Consider the following 22,362-nt stretch of genomic DNA (forward strand, 5'->3'; position numbering starts at 1 on the left):
AACACGGGCAAATTGCTTTGTAATAGAGGGGAAAATAAACTCAGATCAAGCCATTGCTTCAATTCAAATATCTAGCAAATATCTAGCTCTTGAACACATAACAGGTCACCCAAGCAATTCATATTCTCTAGAAACCACTGTAATCAAGGGCGAATGCTTAGCAAGTTTCAAGATGAATCCTTAGTTCATAATGCTTTCAATATAGCAACGCAACAGAGGTCTTGTAAAAGAATCGAATTCTGACCAATTCTACAAACCCATACCATTATGCATACAATTTCTTCTCCGGCGGGGAATAACAAGGTCTCCAGTTTCGTCCACTAGCACATGATTGTCAATAGATTGTTCTGAGAGAAGGAAATTGTCTGTAGTGACATTAACATCAGCTACTGCTGAATTATCACCCTTACTTGTGTCCTCAGATACACAACATTCTCCCATGATTTGAAGATTGTCATCATTATCCACTGCACCAAGAAAAAGAAATGCTTAGAATCTGGAAGTTGAACCCTCAGTTCAGACTAAAACAAGTGGAAGATCACTATGGCAGGAAGAAAAATATGCCAATGGTTTTTGAGGCGAAACAACAAAAGGAATGGGCTGCTTAAATAGATGGGAGGGTCCTCATCACAGAACGTCAGTCAGTATGACAGTGCACGGCCATGGGACTCTAAAAAGACAATGTAGAATTGTCATGGATCCCTAAAGTTATTTTGATGACACAATCCAAGATAGGGACATTACTTTATACACGGAGACATACCGATGTACAATGAGAAAGTGCCTGGATATACGTGAAAGTTGTTTTATTGTCTCAAATCACATACACCCCTTGGCTCCCATTTGCAGAGTGACTTCAGTACCTGCAGTACCTCAGCCCTCTGGCCTTTCCAGCCATAAGAACCCCTAGCATTTTTACAACCCGGACTCAGCCATCAGCCCATCACCAAACTCAGCCATCAGCCCATTGCCAACTTCAGCAGCAAAATCAGCCCAACGTTTTCAGATTTCAGCCTAGCCTCATCATCAATTTGCAGATCCAGTCTAATCAGCCCAGCGTTTTCAGTTTTCAGCCCGTAGCCTCGCAGATCCAAGCATAGTAGCAAGGTCTCATCAGAATCTCAACATCTACGACCATTGTATTAGCAATTGTGCAATCTAAAGTAAATACCTCTCTAGCGATAGAGAGGGGGGCCCTTGAAGGGGCATTTAGGACCCCCTCTGGTGTTAGTCTCCTTTCTCTCTCTCTTTCACTCAAAGAACCTTCACTCAGTATGATTCTCTCCTCTCTCTCTCTAGTCTTTGCACATCTCTCACATGAAGTAAAAGGGATCTCTCTTATGAGTAAGAGGAACCTTGAGTATACACTAAGCACTCATCCTGAGCATTCCCTATCAATCACTTCCGTTGCACATTACAACCAAACTTGGTGAGAGTTTTTCCATTGGTGGAGTTTGCTTACCACAACATTGTTCATACTTCAACGAGGATGTTTTGATAGGTTTTAGGGCTAGGGTTTCTCATCGAGGTCATAAACACATCTGATCAATGCGTCCCTCTGCCAGTCACAAAGATTCACTCTCCCTAGAAAGGTGGTCCATGCCAATCTCTATGTCAAAGTCAGAATCCTTTGTGTCACGTGCACGTCTAACCCTATGTGTACGTGGACAAGCTACTTCATGACATGGGTTAAGTTCAGTTAAATTCGGAAGTGTTCTGGCACTTTTGTGAGTCTGTTCGCAGACTGTGCATGTCCAGGCACTTAGAGTAGATGCATATCCTCTGGTTGCACACAGCATGATCATCAGATTTCCATCAGAACCCATCAGGAGCATTTTCACAGTGCATAGACCTATTTTCCCTATTTTTGACATTTTTCACTTATTATTTTTAAGTGATTTTTGTTGGGAACTAGGTAGGGCAATTTTAAGTATATAAAGAAACCTAGCGCTGATTCATTCCCCGGCTCGCTGCTGTTGTTTCCCCTTCGCTGCGCCATCGTCCCCCCCCCCCCCCCCCCCCCCACCCCCCCCGTATATAAAGAAACCTAGCGCTGATTCATTCCCCGGCTCGCTGCTGCTGTTTCCCCTTCCCCCCCCCCCACAGCAATGCCCGCTTGCCCTCTCTGCCCCCCCAGCCAGCCCTCGCTGCCCCGCTCGTCCGCGCGCTGCCCCATCCCTGTTATAGCAATTCGCGTCGCTGCCGCTACTGCCGCCCCCGCCCGCTGCTGCAGCCCCGTCCGCCACAGCCACCACTGCCGTCCGCTGCCGACCCCCTGTTGTATGCAGCCGCTCCCGCCATTGCAATCCTCGCCTACTGCTGCCAACGCTCCCGCATTAGCCGCCCCCGCCCGTTGCCCCCCCCCCCCCCCCCCCCCCCCCCCCCCCCCCCCCCCCCCCCCCCCCCCCCCCCCGGCCTGCCTGCTCTTTTTTCTCCCTATTGCATTCTGCAAGTCGGCTCCTACAACACTCAGTCCTTTTTGGGGCAGTGCTTTGCGTGCCAAGTTGCAGATTCCGCCCGCCGCCCTCTTCTTACGCCACAGCAGTAAACACAGATGGAGGCTCCAGCTTCGCCACAGAGGGACTCGCCCGACCCCGCTGAGCCCACCATTCGACTTGCTCTTTCGCTGACAGAGCAAGCGAGCCTTGCCGCAGAGGTAGAGTGTTTGCAAGTGACTTCGGTCATCTGCAAGATTCTCGACACCCAACCTAGCAGAGGAGAGCTGCGTGACCTTCTCCAGGCCCGCCTTCTCGCAGAGGTGGACAAGATCTTGGATGTTCAGATTCTCGGACGGGGTTACTATCAGATCGAGTTTGACACCTCCGAGATGGCATCCAAGGTCATCGCCATGAGTCCACTGACCATCCGAGCAACACGTGCCCACTTTCGACATTGGAGACATGGTTTTGACCCGGCTTCGGATGTTCTAGTAGAGGAGGCAGACATCCCCATCTCGGTCTGCTTTTCGGGTTTACGGAGGGAGTACTTACCACTTCTATCCAGGATCGGCTCAGTCATTGGGATTGTCCTGGAGACACCTCGTACGGTAGCATCGGCAGCTTCCAAGGCGACTGGCATCCCCTCAGTTCGAGTTTTGGTCAGAGACACCCACACGCCCGAAGGTTATTCTTTTGCCTCGGGTGAGTGGGGGTTGGTTTAGACAGAGTGCGGAGGAGGGATGGCGTAAGTGTTGGGATGGTTGCATACACAGGTCCTAGAGTTCTCTCACCACATGGGAGAACTAGGAGTTACAGCCATGCTACAGACTCTGTGGCCATTGGCCAAGTTTGCGGTGACACCCCCAGACTCAGCAGGATGTAGGCACATTGTGGTTTACTTCTTTGCTGACACACAGTGTTTGCCATGCTATGTGTACATTCATGAGGATTCTTGGACAGAGGAGGTTGCTTTACGCACGGCTCGCTCTGCTTGGGCTTGGGCTAGGCACTCACTGCAGTCACGCCTATCTAGAGGACGCTCGGATGCAGATTACTCTCTATCCAAGCCAGCCTCGAAGATAGCCCGTCTAGCTGCTGCGGTAGCATCTGTTCTCTCTCGCTCCCCATGAGGATCGTCTCATGGAACGTGCAAGGACTAGGTGGGCCCCAATTTCAATGTCAGCGGGGCTGATTGCGTCAGGAGCTTCAGCGCTGCCTTGTGGGAGGAGAGATTGATCTCCTTATGCTTCACGAGCACTATCTGTGTGAGAGCCGCATTCGGCGATGTGGTCAGCTTTTGCGTGGACGATATGATACTTTTTGGTCAGCTGCTTTTGGACCTGGAGGCATCCAGGGTGGGGTATGTATGATTATTGCGGACTCATTGCAGCAGGCCATTGTGGGCAGAGGGATCATTGTGCCAAGCAGGGCTCAGTGGATTACTATGCAGGTTCAGGGTGGCCTTGTGGGTTTCCTGAACATCTATGCGCCCAATGTGGCGAGTGCTCGTGCAGAGTTTTGGTCATAGATTGTTGAGTCTCTGCTGCAGGCAGATCATTGGTGCATAGGAGGGGACTTCAACATGTTGGAGGTCCCTTCTGACAGGATTGGTGGCAGCCATGCTACGGTGCATGGAGTCGAGTTGGCAGCTTGGGAGAGGTTCTGTATGGCTCTGAGGGTCTCGGATACATGGCAACACTCTGGTTTTGTGAGGCCCCCTGTCACAAAAATACGGAAGCGTAAACTGACGTTTAATTGCACTTCAAATACTCAAGAGAATTAGAGGGAGCGAGAAAACTTGACACTTCATTGGGGACCAGAAGATGGGCTGGTCCCCCCCCATAAAGAGAATATCTTTATTACTAAGGGAGAATCTTTACAAGCACAGGAACGGGGCATACGCCCGTCCTCTATTCTTTCTTCTGTTCTGTTCTGACTACTGACTGAGAAAGTGTTTCCACTTTCTTACTGCTTAGGGGATTTCCCCTCTTCTGCGAGACTGGTTGGAAGCTCTCGAAAAGAGAGTCTATCTTCCGAATCAGCTCATCGGAAGCTCTCACAGAGGAGAGTCCATCTTCCGTTATGTGTTGCCTTCATGCTCATTCCTTCATGCATAGAACACAAAAGAGAAACAAGCAAAATGCACACGCACATGCTTGCTGTAATTTTCTGCACATAACCTGAAATTCATACCTGTGCACACCCTTACGCCGAAACAGAGGTCTTCTTCGCGATAAAATCGCGCCAAACTTGATGTAGACTTAGGATAAGGAGAGAGAAGAGAATTCCTATGGCTGATATGCTGAAAACAGCCCTAATCGAGGTGATTAGGGGCTGAAAACAGAGAATTTCAGTAGCCTCACTCTGCTAAGAGAGCGTCTACGGCAGCTTCTCGCGATGAAACTTCACCAGAAGGTGTCTATGACTGTGAGATCCCTTGTTCTTGACAATGGGAGCACAAGGCTACCACATATGTCGCAAGGGGCTGCTCTCAAGCTTCAATGGAGGGCTCCACCGCGTAGAGCACGCTCACATTAGGGAGGGTAGGTGCACTGCCAGCCCCGAAAATGGGGAAGGGGGGGCTCCTAAATAGCCATCAGGGAGAGGGGGCGCTAGGAAGAGAGAGAGGGTGAGAGTGAGAGTGAGAGAGGGTTAGTTTGCATTGGTAAGTGTGCCACTTGGCACACTTACTTTAAAAACTTAAAAACCATTCAACTTTTGACTTTAAAAACTTCTAGCTCATTAATTAAAAATGTGCAATTAACTAACAACTGCTACCAATGATTCTTTTATGAGAACACCAAAGGTCTGCCGGCGCAATGCCGCACGGGCACTGCACAGCCTTTACCTGTTCACACTTGTCCGGCCGCCCGCCCGGGCACGGACCGTTAAATTTAATTTCACGAAATTTACCCTAAGGCTTTATTAGCTTTATTAGCCTTAGGGTCACTGTTCTAAGGACCCCATCTCATTCATGTGCTTGTACTGACGCGCGTATTTTTCTGAGCCTAAAATCTGAGGCTACTGCTTACCCCTTTCTGAAGACCCGATTTCCCAATCACTAGGGCTTCAGGGTAATTTCTGCTAAGGTCCCTCTGAGGTGTTCTAGCCCGCATTTAGGCTCACCTGAGGCCTTAGAACTGCTAGGTCTATTCTGGTGTGCACACAACTAATTAGATAATTCTTTTCTCGTAAATAAATTAATTATTTACAAAGTCTGACTTAGTTACACCCCCAGACAGTCTTGCCTTCTCTCGATAGGACCGCAAAGTAGTAGGAGTGAATCTATCGCGGATAGATCGCTTCTACACTAGTGACCACTTCAGTGACTTGGGAGGATCAGTGGGCATCCTGGCAGGGACCTTCTCGGACCATGCACCAGTGATCCTCACAGTGGCAGACAGGCAGAGGAGTGGGAGCACGATGCTCCGCATCCCAGAGAGGGTCTAGTTGGACTCAGCACTCAAAGAGAGGGTAGAAGCTCTCTGGACAGAGGGCATGGACAGACAGGATTCTCCTGCTGACAGAGTGGCCTCGGGCATAGCTCAGATCCGCCATTTTTTTCTTCAGCAGTCTCTGGCTCGCCGGGCTGCAGCGAGAGAGCCGGAGCAGCGTCTCAGACGGGGCATTGCTTCACTACAGAGGATGCAGGAGCAGCATCCAGACAGTCCTTGGTTGGAGGAGCAGTTACAGCAGGCTCGACAAGAGCTTGCTAGCACAGAGGAGAGACGATGTGAGTTTGCTTTCCACCGACAGGCATCTCAGTGGACTCAGGTGGGTGACAGAGTGACTGGTGCTTTCTTTGAGACAGCGGGACCTCGGCACTCGCATGCCAAGGTCAGCCAGTTGAGGAGGCCCGACGGGTTAGTTGCTTGTGAGCCCGAGGATATGCGTGCAATTGCTATTGACTTCTACCATGAGATACTGTCTACGGAGCCCGAGTCAGGGCGGCATGATGCATGCAGGGAGCAGGTTTGGACACAGATGCCTTGTCTTGTGACTGAGGAGATGCATCAGAGGCTAGAGATGCCACTTCAGCTTAAGGAGCTGCACACGGCTCTTAGGGCCCTCCCCCGTGGCAGCTGTCCAGGTGAGGATGGGTTGACTCCCAGCTTTTTCTTGGAGTACTGGGACCTACTTGGCCCAGATCTCTGTAGTGCTTTTCAGTACATTTTGCACACAGGAGTGTTTCCTGACAGCATGAGTGAGGGCCTGATTTACCTCATTCCCAAGGAGGGTGGCTCCTTGGATGAGATTCGACAGTGGCGTCCCATCACCATCCTCAACTCAGCCTACAAAATTATTGCCAAGGCTCTGAGTTTGAGGATTCAGCCACTTTTAGAGAGCCTTATACATGGGACCCAGACAGGTTTTGTCAAGGAACGCAGTATCCTTGACAACATCTTTACTTTTTGGGAGGCTTCTGCCCTGGCACGGCTCCGTGGTGAGGACCTAGTGATTCTTCTTCTCGATTTTGAGAAGGCATACAACAGAGTTGATTGGGACTTTCTAGAGGGCACTCTACGCAGGATGGGCTTCTCAGATGCTTGGATCAGAGGGGTGTCAGCCTTGTACAGACAGGCTCTCAGTCAGGTACTTTTGGCAGGAGGTAGAGGCGATCGCTTCATGCTTACACGCTCGGTCAGACAGAGCTGTCCTCTTGCCACGTTTCTCTTTCTGTTCTATGCGGAGGCGATGAGCAGATTTTTGGTGTCACAACAGGTTGGTCTACGGGGCTTAGCACTCCCTATTCGGGGAGATGAGCTACTGGACGCTGAGTTTGCCGATGACTCAACCTTGTACCTCGATGGCCAGGAGGCCAATCTTCACAAATGTGAGCAGGCTTTGGCGACCTTCTGTTGTGCATCGGGCGCACTAATCAACCGGAGAAAGACTGTGGCTTTCTCGGTTGGTAGTGCTCCTGTGCCAGATTGGATGCCAGGAGAGGGCTTCAGGTGGATTCCCCCAGGGACTACAGTTCGGTACTTGGGTTGTCAGGTTGGTTTGGACTTGTCTCCCGAGAAAAAGATTGCTCCCCTTCTCCTGTCTATCAGGAGAAAGTTGCTACATTGGAGCTCAACACGACTTTCTCTGGCTGGCAAAGTAGTAGTTGCCAACCAGGTGTTGTTGGCGACTATGTGGTACATCACTTCCTGCAGGATCTTCTCGAGTCCTTGTATCATCCAGGTAGAGAGGCTGATCAGGAACTTCCTTTGGTCAAGATGTGACACTCAGATAGCCCGAGCTAAGGTGGCTTGGCAGGTCATCACGCTTCCTTGTTCTCAGGGAGGGCTTGGGATCATTGATCCAGCACAGCAGAGCAGAGCCCTTCTTGGGAAGTTCATCGTCAAAGGACTTCTTCCAGGTGAGGAGCCCTGGAAGGAGCTCTTGCTACAGCGGCTTCGTGCCAGGGTGCCTCAGTCAGGAGGCCCTTGGCAACCTTCGACCAGATGGATCTTTACAGAGATGCACAGAGTTGGTTTGAGCAAGAGACTGCAGGATCGCTTCGCTGTGAGCTTGCTTCGATCTTGGGAGCTCTTGCGGCGAGGCCTGGAGCAGAGACGGCTTACTTGCACGGAGGAGCGCCTACGACAGCCCCTTGTCTGGAACCCCATGGTTAGCACTCAGAGAGGCCACTTGGTTGGTAGTCGGCCTCATGTTTCCTGGGGTTCCATGGCAGCAGGTCCAGTGCGCTCTCTAGGTGACTGGCTAGAGTTCAGAGGTTTGTCAGAGGAGGTACAGGGGTTCCAACTACAGGGCATGAGAGGGGTGCTGTCACCAACGTGTGACTACTATCTATCCTTTTTGTTGATTTCTTTCTTATTATCTATTTACTTTCACTTTTTGGAAACACCCCTCGGGAAATCTAACTGCCCTGCATTGCATAGCTAGTGTGGAACTGTCCAGAGGGAGTCCAAGCCTGAGGGCAAGAGAGCACTAAGGTTGGACAAGGACTATGGTTAGCCAAGTGGGGTCATTGACTAGCCAAAGTGGAATCCTTTGCTACAGAGGCTACATTTCAGTTATGGATGTGGCCGCAGTGTACAAAGAGGGTCGGATGACCTAGAAAGATACAATGGCAGCATCTCCTAAAATTTAGGGAACTGCTATTTTGGGACCTGAAAATGTGTTGACGTCATTACCTCCGGAATGACAAAGGGAACATTTTCTTACTCTGCCGTGAAGTCAACTGGGCAGCCGGTTGGGAGATTTTTAGGCAGCAACCCCGAAACGGGAAAATGCTTGTAAATGTGTCAAGTGGCACCTTCTGGTGCACTTGCCTCATGCAACAAGAGTTGGCGCTGAATTTAGGAGGGGGAGAGCCTCATTTTCAGTTTTGTCACAGGTTAAGAGCTATGGAGTGCTTGCTTTCCCTCTTATGCACAGTGCGGTGCCAGGAGTGATGCCCTGCACGCTACGCACTGCCCTCTCTCTCCCCTATGGCAGTATGTTATGCCCCACTAGTGGGCTTTTCATTTGACCAATGTACAGTTGTGTGGGTTCATGCGCGATTGCCGAGGCAAGAGCCTCTTGCACAGGTACTGGATTAGCTAGAGGCTAATCCCCCGCAGGTACATGTGATTCGGAGAGGTTTCACGCCCAAAATCTCGTCCGATTCAAAGGGCAAGTAGCCCTACAGGTGCGGGAGCTCGAGGACTTGCTACGGATGCGACCGGCACGCGAAACGGAGCCCGAAACAGTAAATTACAGCCTGCTGTGTATTTTTGCAGGTTTAGGGTTTTGGCCCTAAACGGACCCTAATACCCCCAAGAGGTTCGGGGACGCAAGGGGACCGCTATACAGGTGATCTGGCGCATTTTCAGGGCTCAAAACAGAGAATTCAGCGTGCTGCAGATTCTCGCGAGGTTTTGCAAAGTGGTCGGGAAAGTCATTTAATGCGTGGGAATACTGACCGTGAAGAGTTCTAGTATATTTATGCTGCCGAAATCAGGCCGGAACAGTCAAAATTCAGCCAAGGTTGTGCGGGGCAGCTTATAGGGATCCACAACGTTTATTCCCTCTTTTGAACAAGAAAGAAATACCGAAAGGGGCGCCTAAGTTAGGGGCCAATCTGGTGTCGGTCTACTCATACAGGTGCAATCTAGCAGCCTGTATCCCTCTCCCCTTTGTTGTGTCTTGAAAGTACAGGTAAAATAGACGACTAATAATGGGTGAAAGCTAAATCAAGGTTTAAAGTAAAGTCTACCGCCCTTTTTGGATTGAACAGGCCGGTTTCATGGTTCCATCCCCGGGATTAAATCACTTTTTCCCATAGAAGTGAGCCTTGGTCAGATTGGGCTTTAAGACACAGGGGATCATAGACCAGACACAGGGAATGCAATTATGGCTGACAGACCAGATGATGTGACTGAAGAGGTTTCTTCTTCACAGGGTCAACAGACACATGAAGTAGGTGAGTCTTCAAGACCACCACAGACGGATGATGATATATTCAGGACCCAGTTGGCTATTGCTGTGGCTATGTTCACACAAGTAATGCAGAACCCGAGGTTTTTAGCCTTTCTGCAACCTCTTGTTCCGTCTCAGCAAGTTGGGTCACTGGACCATATTCAAAAGCTTGTTAAGGCTCGAGCACAGGTGATTCATACTGCACAGTCAATGGAAACACCTGTATACTTGACAAAGAACATGCAGTCTCCACAACCTGTGCCTAAGGTGCAAGAACAGGTGACTGAGATGCCACTCTTTCAGGCTGTACCAGTTCAGTCCGCCACCTTTCAGCAGCCTATAGCTGGTTCTAATGGGCAAGGAAGCAACCTACAAGCTATGCAACGAGTGTTCCCACCACCTTCAGTACACCCTGGCTATTTTGGAGGTGGATCGGTATTCCAGAGCATGGCTGGTCATGCACCTGGAAATCAGTTTTACACGCCAGGAACAGTGTTCGGGGGTGCTCAAACGATGATGCCTAACCCCATGTACAGTGTCATGGGTATGCAACCAAGGTTTCAGAGCACTCGGGGCCAATTTGGGATGCCACAGGCAAATTTTGGTATGGCTAGAATTACAAATCAGCAATATGGCATTTCCAGGTCAAGTTAATAGTGGCCAAGGAAGACAGATGAACCCTAATAGTGTTCCCATGTTTCAATCACTTCTATATGACAATTTAACGCCGCTGGAGAGGCCAACTCCGTACAAAGAAGGTGCAAAGGTGTGACTTTCACGACCTTTACAGGGTTTGATGACAGGAAGAAGGCTCTCTCATTCCTCCAGCAGTTTGACAAGGCCTATGCAGGGGAAAACTTTACAGAGGCTTCAAAGGTCCGCAAAGCAGCCACTTTCTTGACAGGGAATGCGGGACAATGGTGGACAACTTTATTGCTTCAAGGGCAAGCTCCGTCCACATGGATTTACTTCAAGCAGATTTTTGCAGCAGCATGGTTATCTGATGACTTTGAAGCAGATGTCATGACAGAATGGCACCAGCTTAATGCTGCCACTTGCAAGAATTTGGATGAGTACAATGGGAAGTTTTGGAATGCTCTACTTCCAGTAACTTCCTATAGGTTTGTGTCTTTGACAGAACAGATTGAAAAATACCGTTGTGGCCTACCCAAAGGATTGAGAAAGTACTGCACGAAGACCAAAGTCACTACTTTGACGCAGCTCATCGAGGTAGCAAACACTGGCAATGGTTTGCTCAAGGGAGAAGATTGTGAATTCAATACTGGCGTCAAGGAAGGATCAGCCAAGAAAAATTCAGCGAAGAAGTATGTTCCCAAGGAGGTTCCTAAAGTGACTCAGGAGCCAACCAACGCAGGGAAAGACAAAACTACGGCTGAATTAGAAAAGGGACCAGCGAAGAAATGGAAAAGACGTTTTCCTCGCAAGTCGGAAGAGCAAAAGAAGGTCCTGAGGTCAGAGAACAAATGCTTCATCTGTGAGCAGCCTGGCCACATTGCTTACAATTGTCCTACAAAGAAAAGGCCAGCTGATTCTGAAGACAAGGAGGACAAGAAAGGAAAGAAGCCCATGGCTGGTCTAGTGCCAGATATGGTGGGCGACAAGCCAAATTCAGATGCAAGTGAGCTTTGCAGAGCATGGGGAAAGGTCAAGGATCAAACAGTGCTTATCTTCTTTGATCTAGGTGCCAAAGCCAACTTCATTTCCCCAGAATTAGCTTCAAAGTTGGGAATCAGACCTGAAGAGATGGGGTATACAAAAGAGGCAGGTTTGGCATGTCCTCGCCATTAAGAGGCCGTGACACCCATCATCGGAAAGTTGCGCCTACATATCCAGTCCTATGTAGATGCTGAAGAATTTTACATCATGCCACTGGACGGATGTGATGTGTTGCTAGGTATTCCTTGGTTGTTTCGTGTACAGGGAATCATGGATGCCTACAACAAAAAGATCACTGTACAGAGCAGGGGAAAGACTCACATTCTGGATGTAAAGCTTAAAGGGGATTCTATTCCCACTGTATCAGCTTCTGCTATTACTTCTGTAATGAAAAAGCATCTTTCTGCGTACTTGGTTTTTGCACTTGAAGTGTCAGATTGTGATGAATCAAATTTATCTGTGCTAGATAAAGAAAGGTCAATGTTTTCACAACAGTATAGTGACTGTTTTTCCAATTCATTACCGTCTCAATTACCGCCAAAGAGACCCGAGGACCATGCGATAGATTTGGTGCCAGGCAGTAGCCCACCAAATAAGCCTCCGTACAGGGTTAGTGCGGCTCAGCAGAAAGAGATAATGGGCCAAGTACAGGAGCTGTTAGAAAAGGGGCTGATTCAGCCCAGTTCATCTCCATTCTGTTCTCCAGTGTTGTTGGTGCAGAAAAAGGATGGCTCATGGCGTATGTGCATCGACTACCGTGCACTGAACAAGAATACCATCAAGAATAGGTTCCCTATACCTAGAATTGATGATATTATGGACAAATTAGAAGGAGCAGCTATGTTTAGCAGGATAGATCTAAAGAGTGGGTACCATCAGATCCGCATTAGATCAGAGGATGTGCACAAGACTGCTTTTAGAACGACGTTTGGCCTTAACGAATTTTTAGTGATGCCCTTTGGTCTCACAAATGCTCCTGCTACGTTCAATAGGATGATGGACAGAATTTTCCGTCCACACCAGCAGTTTGTTGGTACATTCTTTGATGACATGATAGTCTACTCAAAGAATGAAGAGGAGCATAGGCATCACTTGGCCATTGTGTTCAAAGAGGTACGCAGTCATAGGTTGCTCATCAATGCAAAGAAAAGTGAATTTTTTCTTGAAGAGATCCACTTTCTGGGACGCATTGTCTCAAAGGATGGTGTCAAAATGGATCCTGCAAAAGTTGAAGCGATCAAGTCATGGCCAGATTTGAAGACGGTGCATGATGTCCGAAGCTTCTTGGGACTATGCTCCTATTACAGAAGGTTTATCCGAAATTTCGCTGAGATTGCTTCACCTTTACATGCTCTTCAAAAGAAGGCAGTCACCTTTAGATGGACACAGAAAGAGATTTCAGCTTTTAATCTCTTAAAGGAAAAGATGACTTCAGATCCAGTCATTGTCTTGCCAGATCTTAGGAAGTCATTTGTGGTCCAGTGTGACACCTGCGGTAGTAGCATTGGTGCAGTGCTAATGCAAGATGGCAGGGTAGTAGCCTATGAGAGCAGAATTTTGCAAGGGCCAGAGATGACCATGCAGGTCTATGAGAAAGAGTTACTGGCTGTGATTCATGCGCTCTTAAGTTGGAAACACTACCTGCTAGGTGCAGATTTCGTTGTCCAAACAAACCATCAGACCTTGCGATACTTCTTGACACAGACAAAGTTATCTGAGAAGCATATGCGATGGGCAAATATCTTGTCCATGTTCCACTTTTAGATTGTGCATGTGGAAGGCAAGAAGAACGTTGTGGCTGATGCCTTGTCTAGGAAGCCACAAATTTCAGCTGTGTCAATTCCTTATCATCATGAACTTGATGATATGAGAGAACAGTATGAAAATGATGAAGATTTTGCAAGGGTCTTCGAGCAGCTAATGCAAGGACAACATCATGAACACTATCTTCTCAAAGATGGGTTCATGATGATGCATGGCAGATTGTGTGTCACAAAGCCATTGCGACGCAAAGTTATGGAAGAGAGTCATGTCTCGCCGTATGCAGGGCATCGTGGCATCGATGGTACAGTTAAAGCGGTTGAGACATTCTTCTACTGGCCTACATTGAGAAGAGATGTGGATACCTTTGTGCTAGAATGCCTAATATGCCAAAAGGTCAAGTTTGACAGGCAAAAGGCACCAGGGTTATTGCAACCACTACCTATTCCAGATAAACCATGGGAAAGTATTACTATGGATTTTATCTTTGATCTTCCGAGAACGTAGACAAGAAACGATGGTATTTGGACCATCATTTGCAGATTCAACAAACAGGCTCATTTTATTCCTGTCAGGAAGAAGATAAAGCCAGATCAGATGGCACGCTTGTTTATGAGCAATATTTTCAAGTATCATGGCATGCCACAGTCAATTGTTAGCGACCGTGATCCACGCATGACAAGTTTGTTCTAGAGAGGCTTGTTTGAGAATATGGGCACAACGCTCAAATTCTCTTCGTCATTTCATCCTCAAACAGATGGGCAGTCAGAAGAGGCAAATTCTACTGTCCTAGATCTGCTGAAGTGTTATGTGTCAGAGCATAAAGGGAAGTGGGAGCAATATTTGCCATTGGTGGAGTATGCATACAATAATACAGTGCATTCATCAACTGGCAAGGCACCTTTTGCGATAGTTGAAGGTGGCAAGAAAGTTCCTCCCATACTGCATACAAAGGAAAAGATATTTGAAGCAGATAAGTATGTTCAGGACATGGATGAAATGTACAAGAAGGTCAAAGTGGCCTTGGAAAAGACTCATGCAAAGCAAAAGAAAGCAGCTGATCGTCACCGTCGTGAAGTGGTATATTCACTTGGTGATTGGGTGCTTTTACGCTTTGAAAAGGCAAGGTTAAAGAAGATGAAGGGCAAGGAAAGACTGTTTCCAAAGCTCAGCATGCGTTACTATGGGCCTTTTCAAGTGTGCGACATAATCAGTGATGTTGCATATAGGCTGAAATTGCCTGACAGTTGGAAGATTCACAATGCGTTTCATGTGAGTCTTCTCAGACCCTATGTGGGTGATGTGCCAGAAGATATGCCAGCTGAAGATCAGCCGGAAGTCGAGGAACTTGACGAGATCTTGGTCCCCGAACAGATTTTGGCACACAAAGAAAGAAAAGTGAAAGGCAAGGTTGCTAGGCGTTACTTAGTAAAGTTCAGAAACTATCCACCAATGGATGCTAAGTGGATGGAAGAAGGTGAACTTGCAGAATCACCAACTGTGTTATCACTTTACCTTGAAGCCTTCGATTTGCAACCTACCTTGACCCCTTGAGTTTCAAAGCTACATGGATTGTCAGTGTGACGATGGCTTCTGAAACAAATGATGTACATGGTATTTAAAGTGAGCTCACATCAAATACCTGTTACATGAATGTTGGAGCTGTACAGATTGTCAGTTTGGCAATTGCTCTTATGGAATGTCCAAAAGTTTGGTTAGTGCTATAGAAGTGAGTATTTCTTGTCAGTTTGTCAAGGATACAGTGATTGCTTCTATTAAAGAGTACATGTGTAACTGCATTCTTAAACTGTCGTTTTGGGTATGCTCGAAAGTGTTACGGGATCCAACGTGTACTATAAGACAGTGGCAAAATGTGCAGCTACCATTTTGTCATTGGAAAGTTAGTGACTCAAAGCAATGGCAGAGTGCGAAGCTACCACTATGTCATTGGGACAGGGTTCACACGCAGGCAATACATGAGTCGACGAGGTGTTGAATACACCAGGGTTGACAATGAGCATGTATGTGTCGTATATGTGTCGACAGGTGTTGAATACATCAGTGTTGATAGTAAGCATGTACGACATAGATGCAAACGAGGACGTTTGAGATTTCAAGAGGGGGTATGTCACCAGCGTGTGACTACTATCTATCCTTTTTGTTGATTTCTTTCTTATTATCTATTTACTTTCACTTTTTGGAAACACCCCTCGGGAAATCTAACTGCCTTGCATTGCATAGCTAGTGTGGAACTGTCCAGAGGGAGTCCAAGCCTGAGGGCAAGAGAGCACTAAGGTTGGACAAGGACTATGGTTAGCCAAGTGGGGTCATTGACTAGCCAAAGTGGAATCCTTTGCTACAGAGGCTACATTTCAGTTATGGATGTGGCCGCAGTGTACAAAGAGGGTCGGATGACCTAGAAAGATACAATGGCAGCATCTCCTAAAATTTAGGGAACTGCTATTTTGGGACCTGAAAATGTGTTGACGTCATTACCTCCGGAATGACAAAGGGAACATTTTCTTACTCTGCCGTGAAGTCAACTGGGCAGCCGGTTGGGAGATTTTTAGGCGGCAACCCCGAAACGGGAAAATGCTTGTAAATGTGTCAAGTGGCATCTTCTGGTGCACTTGCCTCATGCAACAAGAGTTGGCGCTGAATTTAGGAGGGGGAGAGCCTCATTTTCAGTTTTGTCACAGGTTAAGAGCTATGGAGTGCTTGCTTTCCCTCTTATGCACAGTGCGGTGCCAGGAGTGATGCCCTGCACGCTACGCACTGCCCTCTCTCTCCCCTATGGCAGTATGTTATGCCCCACTAGTGGGCTTTTCATTTGACCAATGTACAGTTGTGTGGGTTCATGCGCGATTGCCGAGGCAAGAGCCTCTTGCACAGGTACTGGATTAGCTAGAGGCTAATCCCCCGCAGGTACAAGTGATTCGGAGAGGTTTCACGCCCAAAATCTCGTCCGATTCAAAGGGCAAGTAGCCCTACAGGTGCGGGAGCTCGAGGACTTGCTACGGATGCTGACCGTGAAGAGTTCTAGTATATTTATGCTGCCGAAATCAGGCCGGAACAGTCAAAATTCAGCCAAGGTTGTGCGGGGCAGCTTATAGGGATCCACAGCGTTTATTCCCTCTTTTGAACAATAAAGAAATACCGAAAGGGGCGCCTAAGTTAGGGGCCAATCTGGTGTCGGTCTACTCATACAAGTGCAATCTAGCAGCTTGTATCCCTCTCCCCTTTGTTGTGTCTTGAAAGTACAGGTAAAATAGACGACTAATAATGGGTGAAAGCTAAATCAAGGTTTAAAGTAAAGTCTACGGCCCTTTTTGGATTGAACAGGCCGGTTTCAGGTGCAGAGCATGTGTCAGGACATCGCAGAGTCAGTTCCAGCTGAGTGGCTCACGCCTCTCGAGCCAGTAGCACCCCGGTGGATGGGAGTCTTCACACGACTGGAGGTTCTCATCTCAGTCAGGGCCTGCTCAGAGACTATCCCAGCCCTGTTCTTTGAGCTGCAAGGTGGGGGACGTCTATAGCGAGTTGCATAGAGGCCCCGCAGGTAGCAGAGTGCTGTTTTCAGAGGATCCGAGTAGTGGGCATCTGTGGGAGGACTTGCGTTATAGACCCTGACCTAGCAGCTCTTGAGACTGGACACTGGAGGCTTTGGGCTTGGGAGTGTTGTCCACTGGCACGAGTACAGTGGGATCCTGGTGAGTGGCTATGGAGGGACCCCTTCTCTTCTGCAGACCACCCAGGAGTCCCATTCTTTCAGTACACTATTCGACTGGGACGTCATATACTAGCAGCACAAAGAGAGGCCCGTCCCGCTACAGCACGTCATTGGCAGGAGGAGGGCCTCACAGTCGAGTTCTTGGCAGCCTGTTGGGAGAGGTTGTGGGACTCCAGACAGCCGAGGCGAGTCACCTTGTTTCAGTGGCTCGTCGCACACAGAGCTACAGCAGTAGGGAGCTGGCTAGTGCATAGTGGTCTCTCGGCCGCATGTGCAGCTTGTGACCATTTGGTGGAGAGTCAACGTCACTGTCTTTGGGACTGTCCCTCGGCCCAGCAGGTGTGGCTACGAGTTCTTCGGCTGATGCCTGCTCTCTCCACGGCTCGACAGTACACTTGGGGGGCAGCGGCTTGGTCCACCCTCACGGGCCCGACACTTCAGTTTGAGCTATCTTCCACCAGTAGGATGATAGTGATGCAGGGGGGGCGACCTACACTCCAGCCTGCCTACAGAGCTTACTCCACAGGAGTGGTGCAGTGAGAGAGAGGAGTGTTGGGAGTTCATCAGTGGCTTGACACTTTGGTTCATCTGGCGGACCCGCTGTTTCCACATCTTTGAGACTCGCCCCGTGCCACCAGCTTGTTCGTGACTTTTGGCTAGAGCTGATCCATACTCTCAGAAGACAGCTTGAGGGACTACAGGCCAGCTCCGACCACATGCGGGAGCGCCGCGAGGCTTTCCTTCGACTCTGGCGCCCTGGGCCTTTCTACACCATAGTCCAGGGTGTGCTCAGATGGCACTACCGTCCACCTGTGTGGCTCTTCCCTCCTCCCATCTCTTGATTTAGCCTCATTGTATATATGTTGTTTTTTCATTGGGAGAGTCTCCCCATCATGTTTGTTGTAGCCCTCTCTTGCAGAGGTGGTTGTAGCCCTATGGGCAGTTTTCATTAACTAATAGAAGGATCTTTTTCTCGGGGAAAAAAAAAAAAAGAAACCTAGCGCTAGCACTTTCTGGGAGAAGAGGCAGCAAGAACACTCTGTTCAACAGGCAACTTCTCAGCAAGACCCCCATCAGCAAACCTAGCGTTTTTCCCTACAGTAGCCTGGCGTTTATGCACAGCAGATCAGCCCCGGCAGCAGCAAGACAACCGATCAGCCCTAGCGTTAGCAGATTCTCACCACAAGACAGTTTTCAGCCCAAGCGTTTTTGCATCAGCATAGCGTTTTGCAGATTCACCGCGACGGAACGCCAAGAAGCATCAGCGTTTTCAGTTTTCAGCAATCAGACATCGCAGAAGAAGCCCCAAACCTCGCAGATCTCACCTTCCCGCAGCAGATCCTCACCGCACAGTCACATCGGCCACAGTTTGCAGTTTCAGCCAGGAAAACGCAGATTTCAGCATCTGCGTTTTCAGCGCGTCGTCGTCGCATCGTCGCCACCGACATCGTCACTGACATATAGTCAAAATTCAGCAGATACAAGATTTGCAGATCTCAGCCCTTAGCGTTTTCAGATTTCAGCCTGTCTCATCGTCGTCCTCATCATCATCGACAAGTCCAAAGCATTGTAGAGATTTGTGCAATCAATAGTAGAACGCTCTCGCCATAGAGAGCGGGGCCTTCGGAGGAGGGTTTGACAACATTCTGGTGTCGTATTCTTCTCTCGCTATCTCTCAGTCTCATGCACCTTCATTCACAGTGTTAACCACTTTGTTTGTGTCCATTGCACTCTCTCACCAAAGGAACAGAAGGCTCTCCCTTCCGTCAATAAAAAGGAACCTTGAGCATAGTTCGGAGCACTCATCTTGAGCAAAGTTCAACATTCACTTCCGCTGCACCTTACATTGGTATCAGAGCTTTGGCAGTGTTCCGTATCACTCAAGGAAAGAACCAAAAGAACCACAGAAATTTTTTTGCTTGTTGCGGTCGCACGTAACCCAAGTCCTCATGGGCGTGTCGATTCCTAATCGTGTTTTTGAAGAGTGACAGGAAACCCAAGAAAGAAGGGCTTGTCCAGCCTCCCCTTGCTCTCTTCTCACTCATTGCGAGCGGACCGTGCACTTAGCGGTCGGCCAATCGACGTGAGGTGGGAAAAAGCAACCTTGGTGTGAGCGCAAGGCCGCCAAGGGGTGCGCCCGCAGGGAAGAGTATAGCTCGGGTAAGAGAAGATCCTTCTCTAACACAGATTGCAAGCGAAAGAAGAACCTCAAGAATCTCAAGACCCCCAAGAACCTCAAGACCCTCAAAAACCCAAGAACCACAAGAACCCAAGTTCCTCGTGAACTTAAGAACCCACGACTCAGTGTATGGTCATCACCCAAAGCGGAATGGATACTTTGCATGAAGGTGATGAGCATGAAGACGGTGAAGAAGAATTTTCCCCACCAAGAGGTTTTTCTAACCCTCCCCCTTCCCCATCTGCGCAAAGGATTTCACTAACTCCTATGGAGGCTTTCGACAAGATGATGATGGACAGGAAGTTAGAACGCAAAGCAAGAAAGTTAGAACGCGAAGAAAGAAAGGCAGCTATTGCACGTGAGGGTGAGCAAGCGCGCTTGGCGGCCGAAGAAAGAATGGCAGCCATAGATCGTAAATACGAAGAAACAATGGCAGCCAAAGCACGTGACCGCGCAGAGTTGTTGCGACTCTTTTCTAATGTGCAGGGGCAGATTGAACAGAATCTGGAGAAGGAGCCTCTCTCAGTCTTGTCTTCTCCAAAGCAGGACACAAAAGAATTACATGATTTGCATGATAATGATAAGCATAATGATTTGCATGATCAAGATGTGATTATTCACGAGCATGATGATTTGCAGGATAATGACGTGATTGTTCACAAGGTTGATGGTATAGTTGATACTTTTTCTAGTAAAGCTAACCTCATTGCAAATTCGATCGATCACGAAGAACTGATCTTGCCTCTCGAGTCGAGGTCCACAGAACCCCCGCAGGAAGATTCGATCAATAACAAAGAACCGATCTTGGCTCTCGAGTCAAGGTCCAAAGAACCCCCACAGGAAGTATTATGTGTTCGAATGATTAGTCAGCACGCATTGTTCGAGTGTTTCGTTCGTGATGCTTTCCTGTACTTTAGTCACCCTCCTTATGTGATCCCTTTTCATAGGCATGACATATTGTACGATGAGCACAATTCACTCATGATTGAGCACGGATGTATGCGGATTACTCATGAAAAGATGAAATGTTTGCATTCAAGGAATTCACATTCCTTCTCTCTTCCTTGGCATGACACAGTATCAGGATTGAGCATAAGCATAGGCATTTCCATTGTGTTTTGCCACAGTTGATTGATTTAGATCAGAAAGTCAAGATTCGACCCCATTGTTTGCGTGTGTTTGATAAACGGTTTGGCACTCCGTCACTTTGTTCATCTAGATTGCATGCACAGTTTTTTCGAAGGAATAGTCTTTTTTCACTCACTTTACATGGAATGGGTATGTTATGGTTTTGTGTTGAAGGTGGTTTCAGGAATTTTCAGCCTCCTCGGAGATTCTTGAAGAAGGTAGACGCATGACTATCCACAAAGTTGAAGCATTGAAGGAGCCACAGATGACTTTGTATCGCTTTCGGCGCGGCCCAAAGAAGCAATCGTTGCAGACCTTTATGAATTCAAGTATCGCATGACCCACGCATCAGAGTGGGCCGGCGAAAAGTCCTTTCCAAGATTCCAGCCGCCGCTGTTGGCGATCTCCCTCGACGCCATACAGTTCGGTACCAGTACCCCTCTTTGAAAAGGAGGGGATGTCACATGCACATCTAACCCTATGTGTACGTGGACAAGCTACTTCATGACATGGGTTCAGTTCAGTTAGATTAGGAAGTGTTCTGGCACTTTTGTGAGTCTGTTCGCAGACCGTGCATGTCCAAGCACTTAGAGTAGATACATATCCTCTCGTTGCACACAGCATGATCATCAGATTTCCATCAGAACCCATCAGGAGCATTTTTACAGTGCATAGACCTGTTTTCCCTATTTCTGACATTTTTCACTTGTTATTTTTATGTGACTTTTGTTGGGAACTAGGTAGGGCAATTTTAGCAAGCAAGTATATAAAGAAACCTAGCGCTAGCACTTTCTGGCAGAAGAGGCAGCAGGAACACTCTGTTCAACAAGCAACTTCTCAGCAAGACCCCCATCAACAAACCTAGCGTTTTTGCTACAGCAGAAGCCTAGCATTTTTCCCTACAGCAACCTGGCGTTTTTGCACAGCAGATCAGCCCTAGCGTTAGCAGATTCCCACCGCAAGATAGTTTTCAGCCCTAGCGTTTTTGCATCAGCATAGCGTTTTGCAGATTTCAGCCCTTAGCGTTTTCAGCTTTCAGCCCGTCTCGTCATTGTCCTCATCGTCGGCAAGTCCGGGTTTGACAACATTCTAGTGTCGTATTCTTCTCTCTCTATCTCTCAGTCTCATGCACCTTCATTCATAGTGTTCACCACTTTGTTTGTGTCCATTGCACTCTCTCACTAAAGGAACAGAAGGATCTCCCTTCCGTCAGTAAAAAGGAATCTTGAGCACAGTTCGGAGCACTCATCTTGAGCAAAGTTCAACATTCACTTCCGCTGCACCTTACACTTTGTCATGAATGTTTCTCTATGTGGTCTTTTGTATCCATGCGTGGCACTAGGAAACTCCGAGTGACCTTCGGGTCTTGGTCTAACCCTTGAGTTTTGCAGGTTACGGCGGAGGGGCCTAAACCCTCGAAGAAGATGAAGGAACTAAAGAAATCTCAACAATTGAAGTCTCGACGAGTGGCCAAATTATAAAATGAGTTAGGCCCAACTTTTGAAGTCTCGTGAGTAGTCCAACTTATAAAATGGGTTAGGAATTTAGAAGTTGCGAACCCGCCCAGTCCTGTGCCACAAGCAACCACACGAGACACACGCTCAGTATGTTGTTCCGACAATTGGTGCAACTGACGGAGCAACAAGAACGGAATCCAACCAATAATTGAATTGATTTGGAGGCCTAGTATATCTACTTGGGATCTTTGTGTTAGTAGAATCTTAAATGAATAGCTCTATGTGATCCCAATATTTATTTTGGCTTCAGGTATTTATTTTACTTATTTGTCAAAGTCTGGGTAGGGCAATTTACTAAGAAGGGTATATAAACAACCCCTCAGTTATTCATTGCTAAGATTGGTTGGTTCTCTCTCTCTCTCTCTCTCTCTCTCTCTCTCTCTCTCTCTCTCTCTCTCTCTCTCTCTCTCTATATATATATATATATATATATATATAGATAGATATCTGTAACAAATTGCTGACGTGTCAAAGCCTAAAGAATGGAAACCCTAATTTCTGCCAGAAACCCTAATTGCAAAA

General features: G+C 48.0%; 1 protein-coding gene across 1 annotated transcript in view; it reads right to left on the minus strand.

Annotated features, from left to right (window-relative positions):
• LOC147426449 (Putative methyltransferase family protein) overlaps positions 1-22,362 on the minus strand; it is a 100,120-nt gene that overhangs the window by 24,333 nt on the left and 53,425 nt on the right. The window contains exons 2-3 of the mRNA XM_086499143.1: positions 411-467; positions 264-320 (exon numbers count right to left, since the gene is read on the minus strand). Of these exons, the coding sequence (XP_086355269.1) occupies positions 264-320; positions 411-467 (114 nt within the window). The remainder of the gene's footprint in view (positions 1-263; positions 321-410; positions 468-22,362) is intronic.

This window comes from Adiantum capillus-veneris, chromosome 24 (genome assembly GCF_014529385.1).
Source record: "Adiantum capillus-veneris isolate H3 chromosome 24, ASM1452938v2, whole genome shotgun sequence".
In the NCBI taxonomy this organism is placed as follows: domain Eukaryota; kingdom Viridiplantae; phylum Streptophyta; class Polypodiopsida; order Polypodiales; family Pteridaceae; genus Adiantum; species Adiantum capillus-veneris.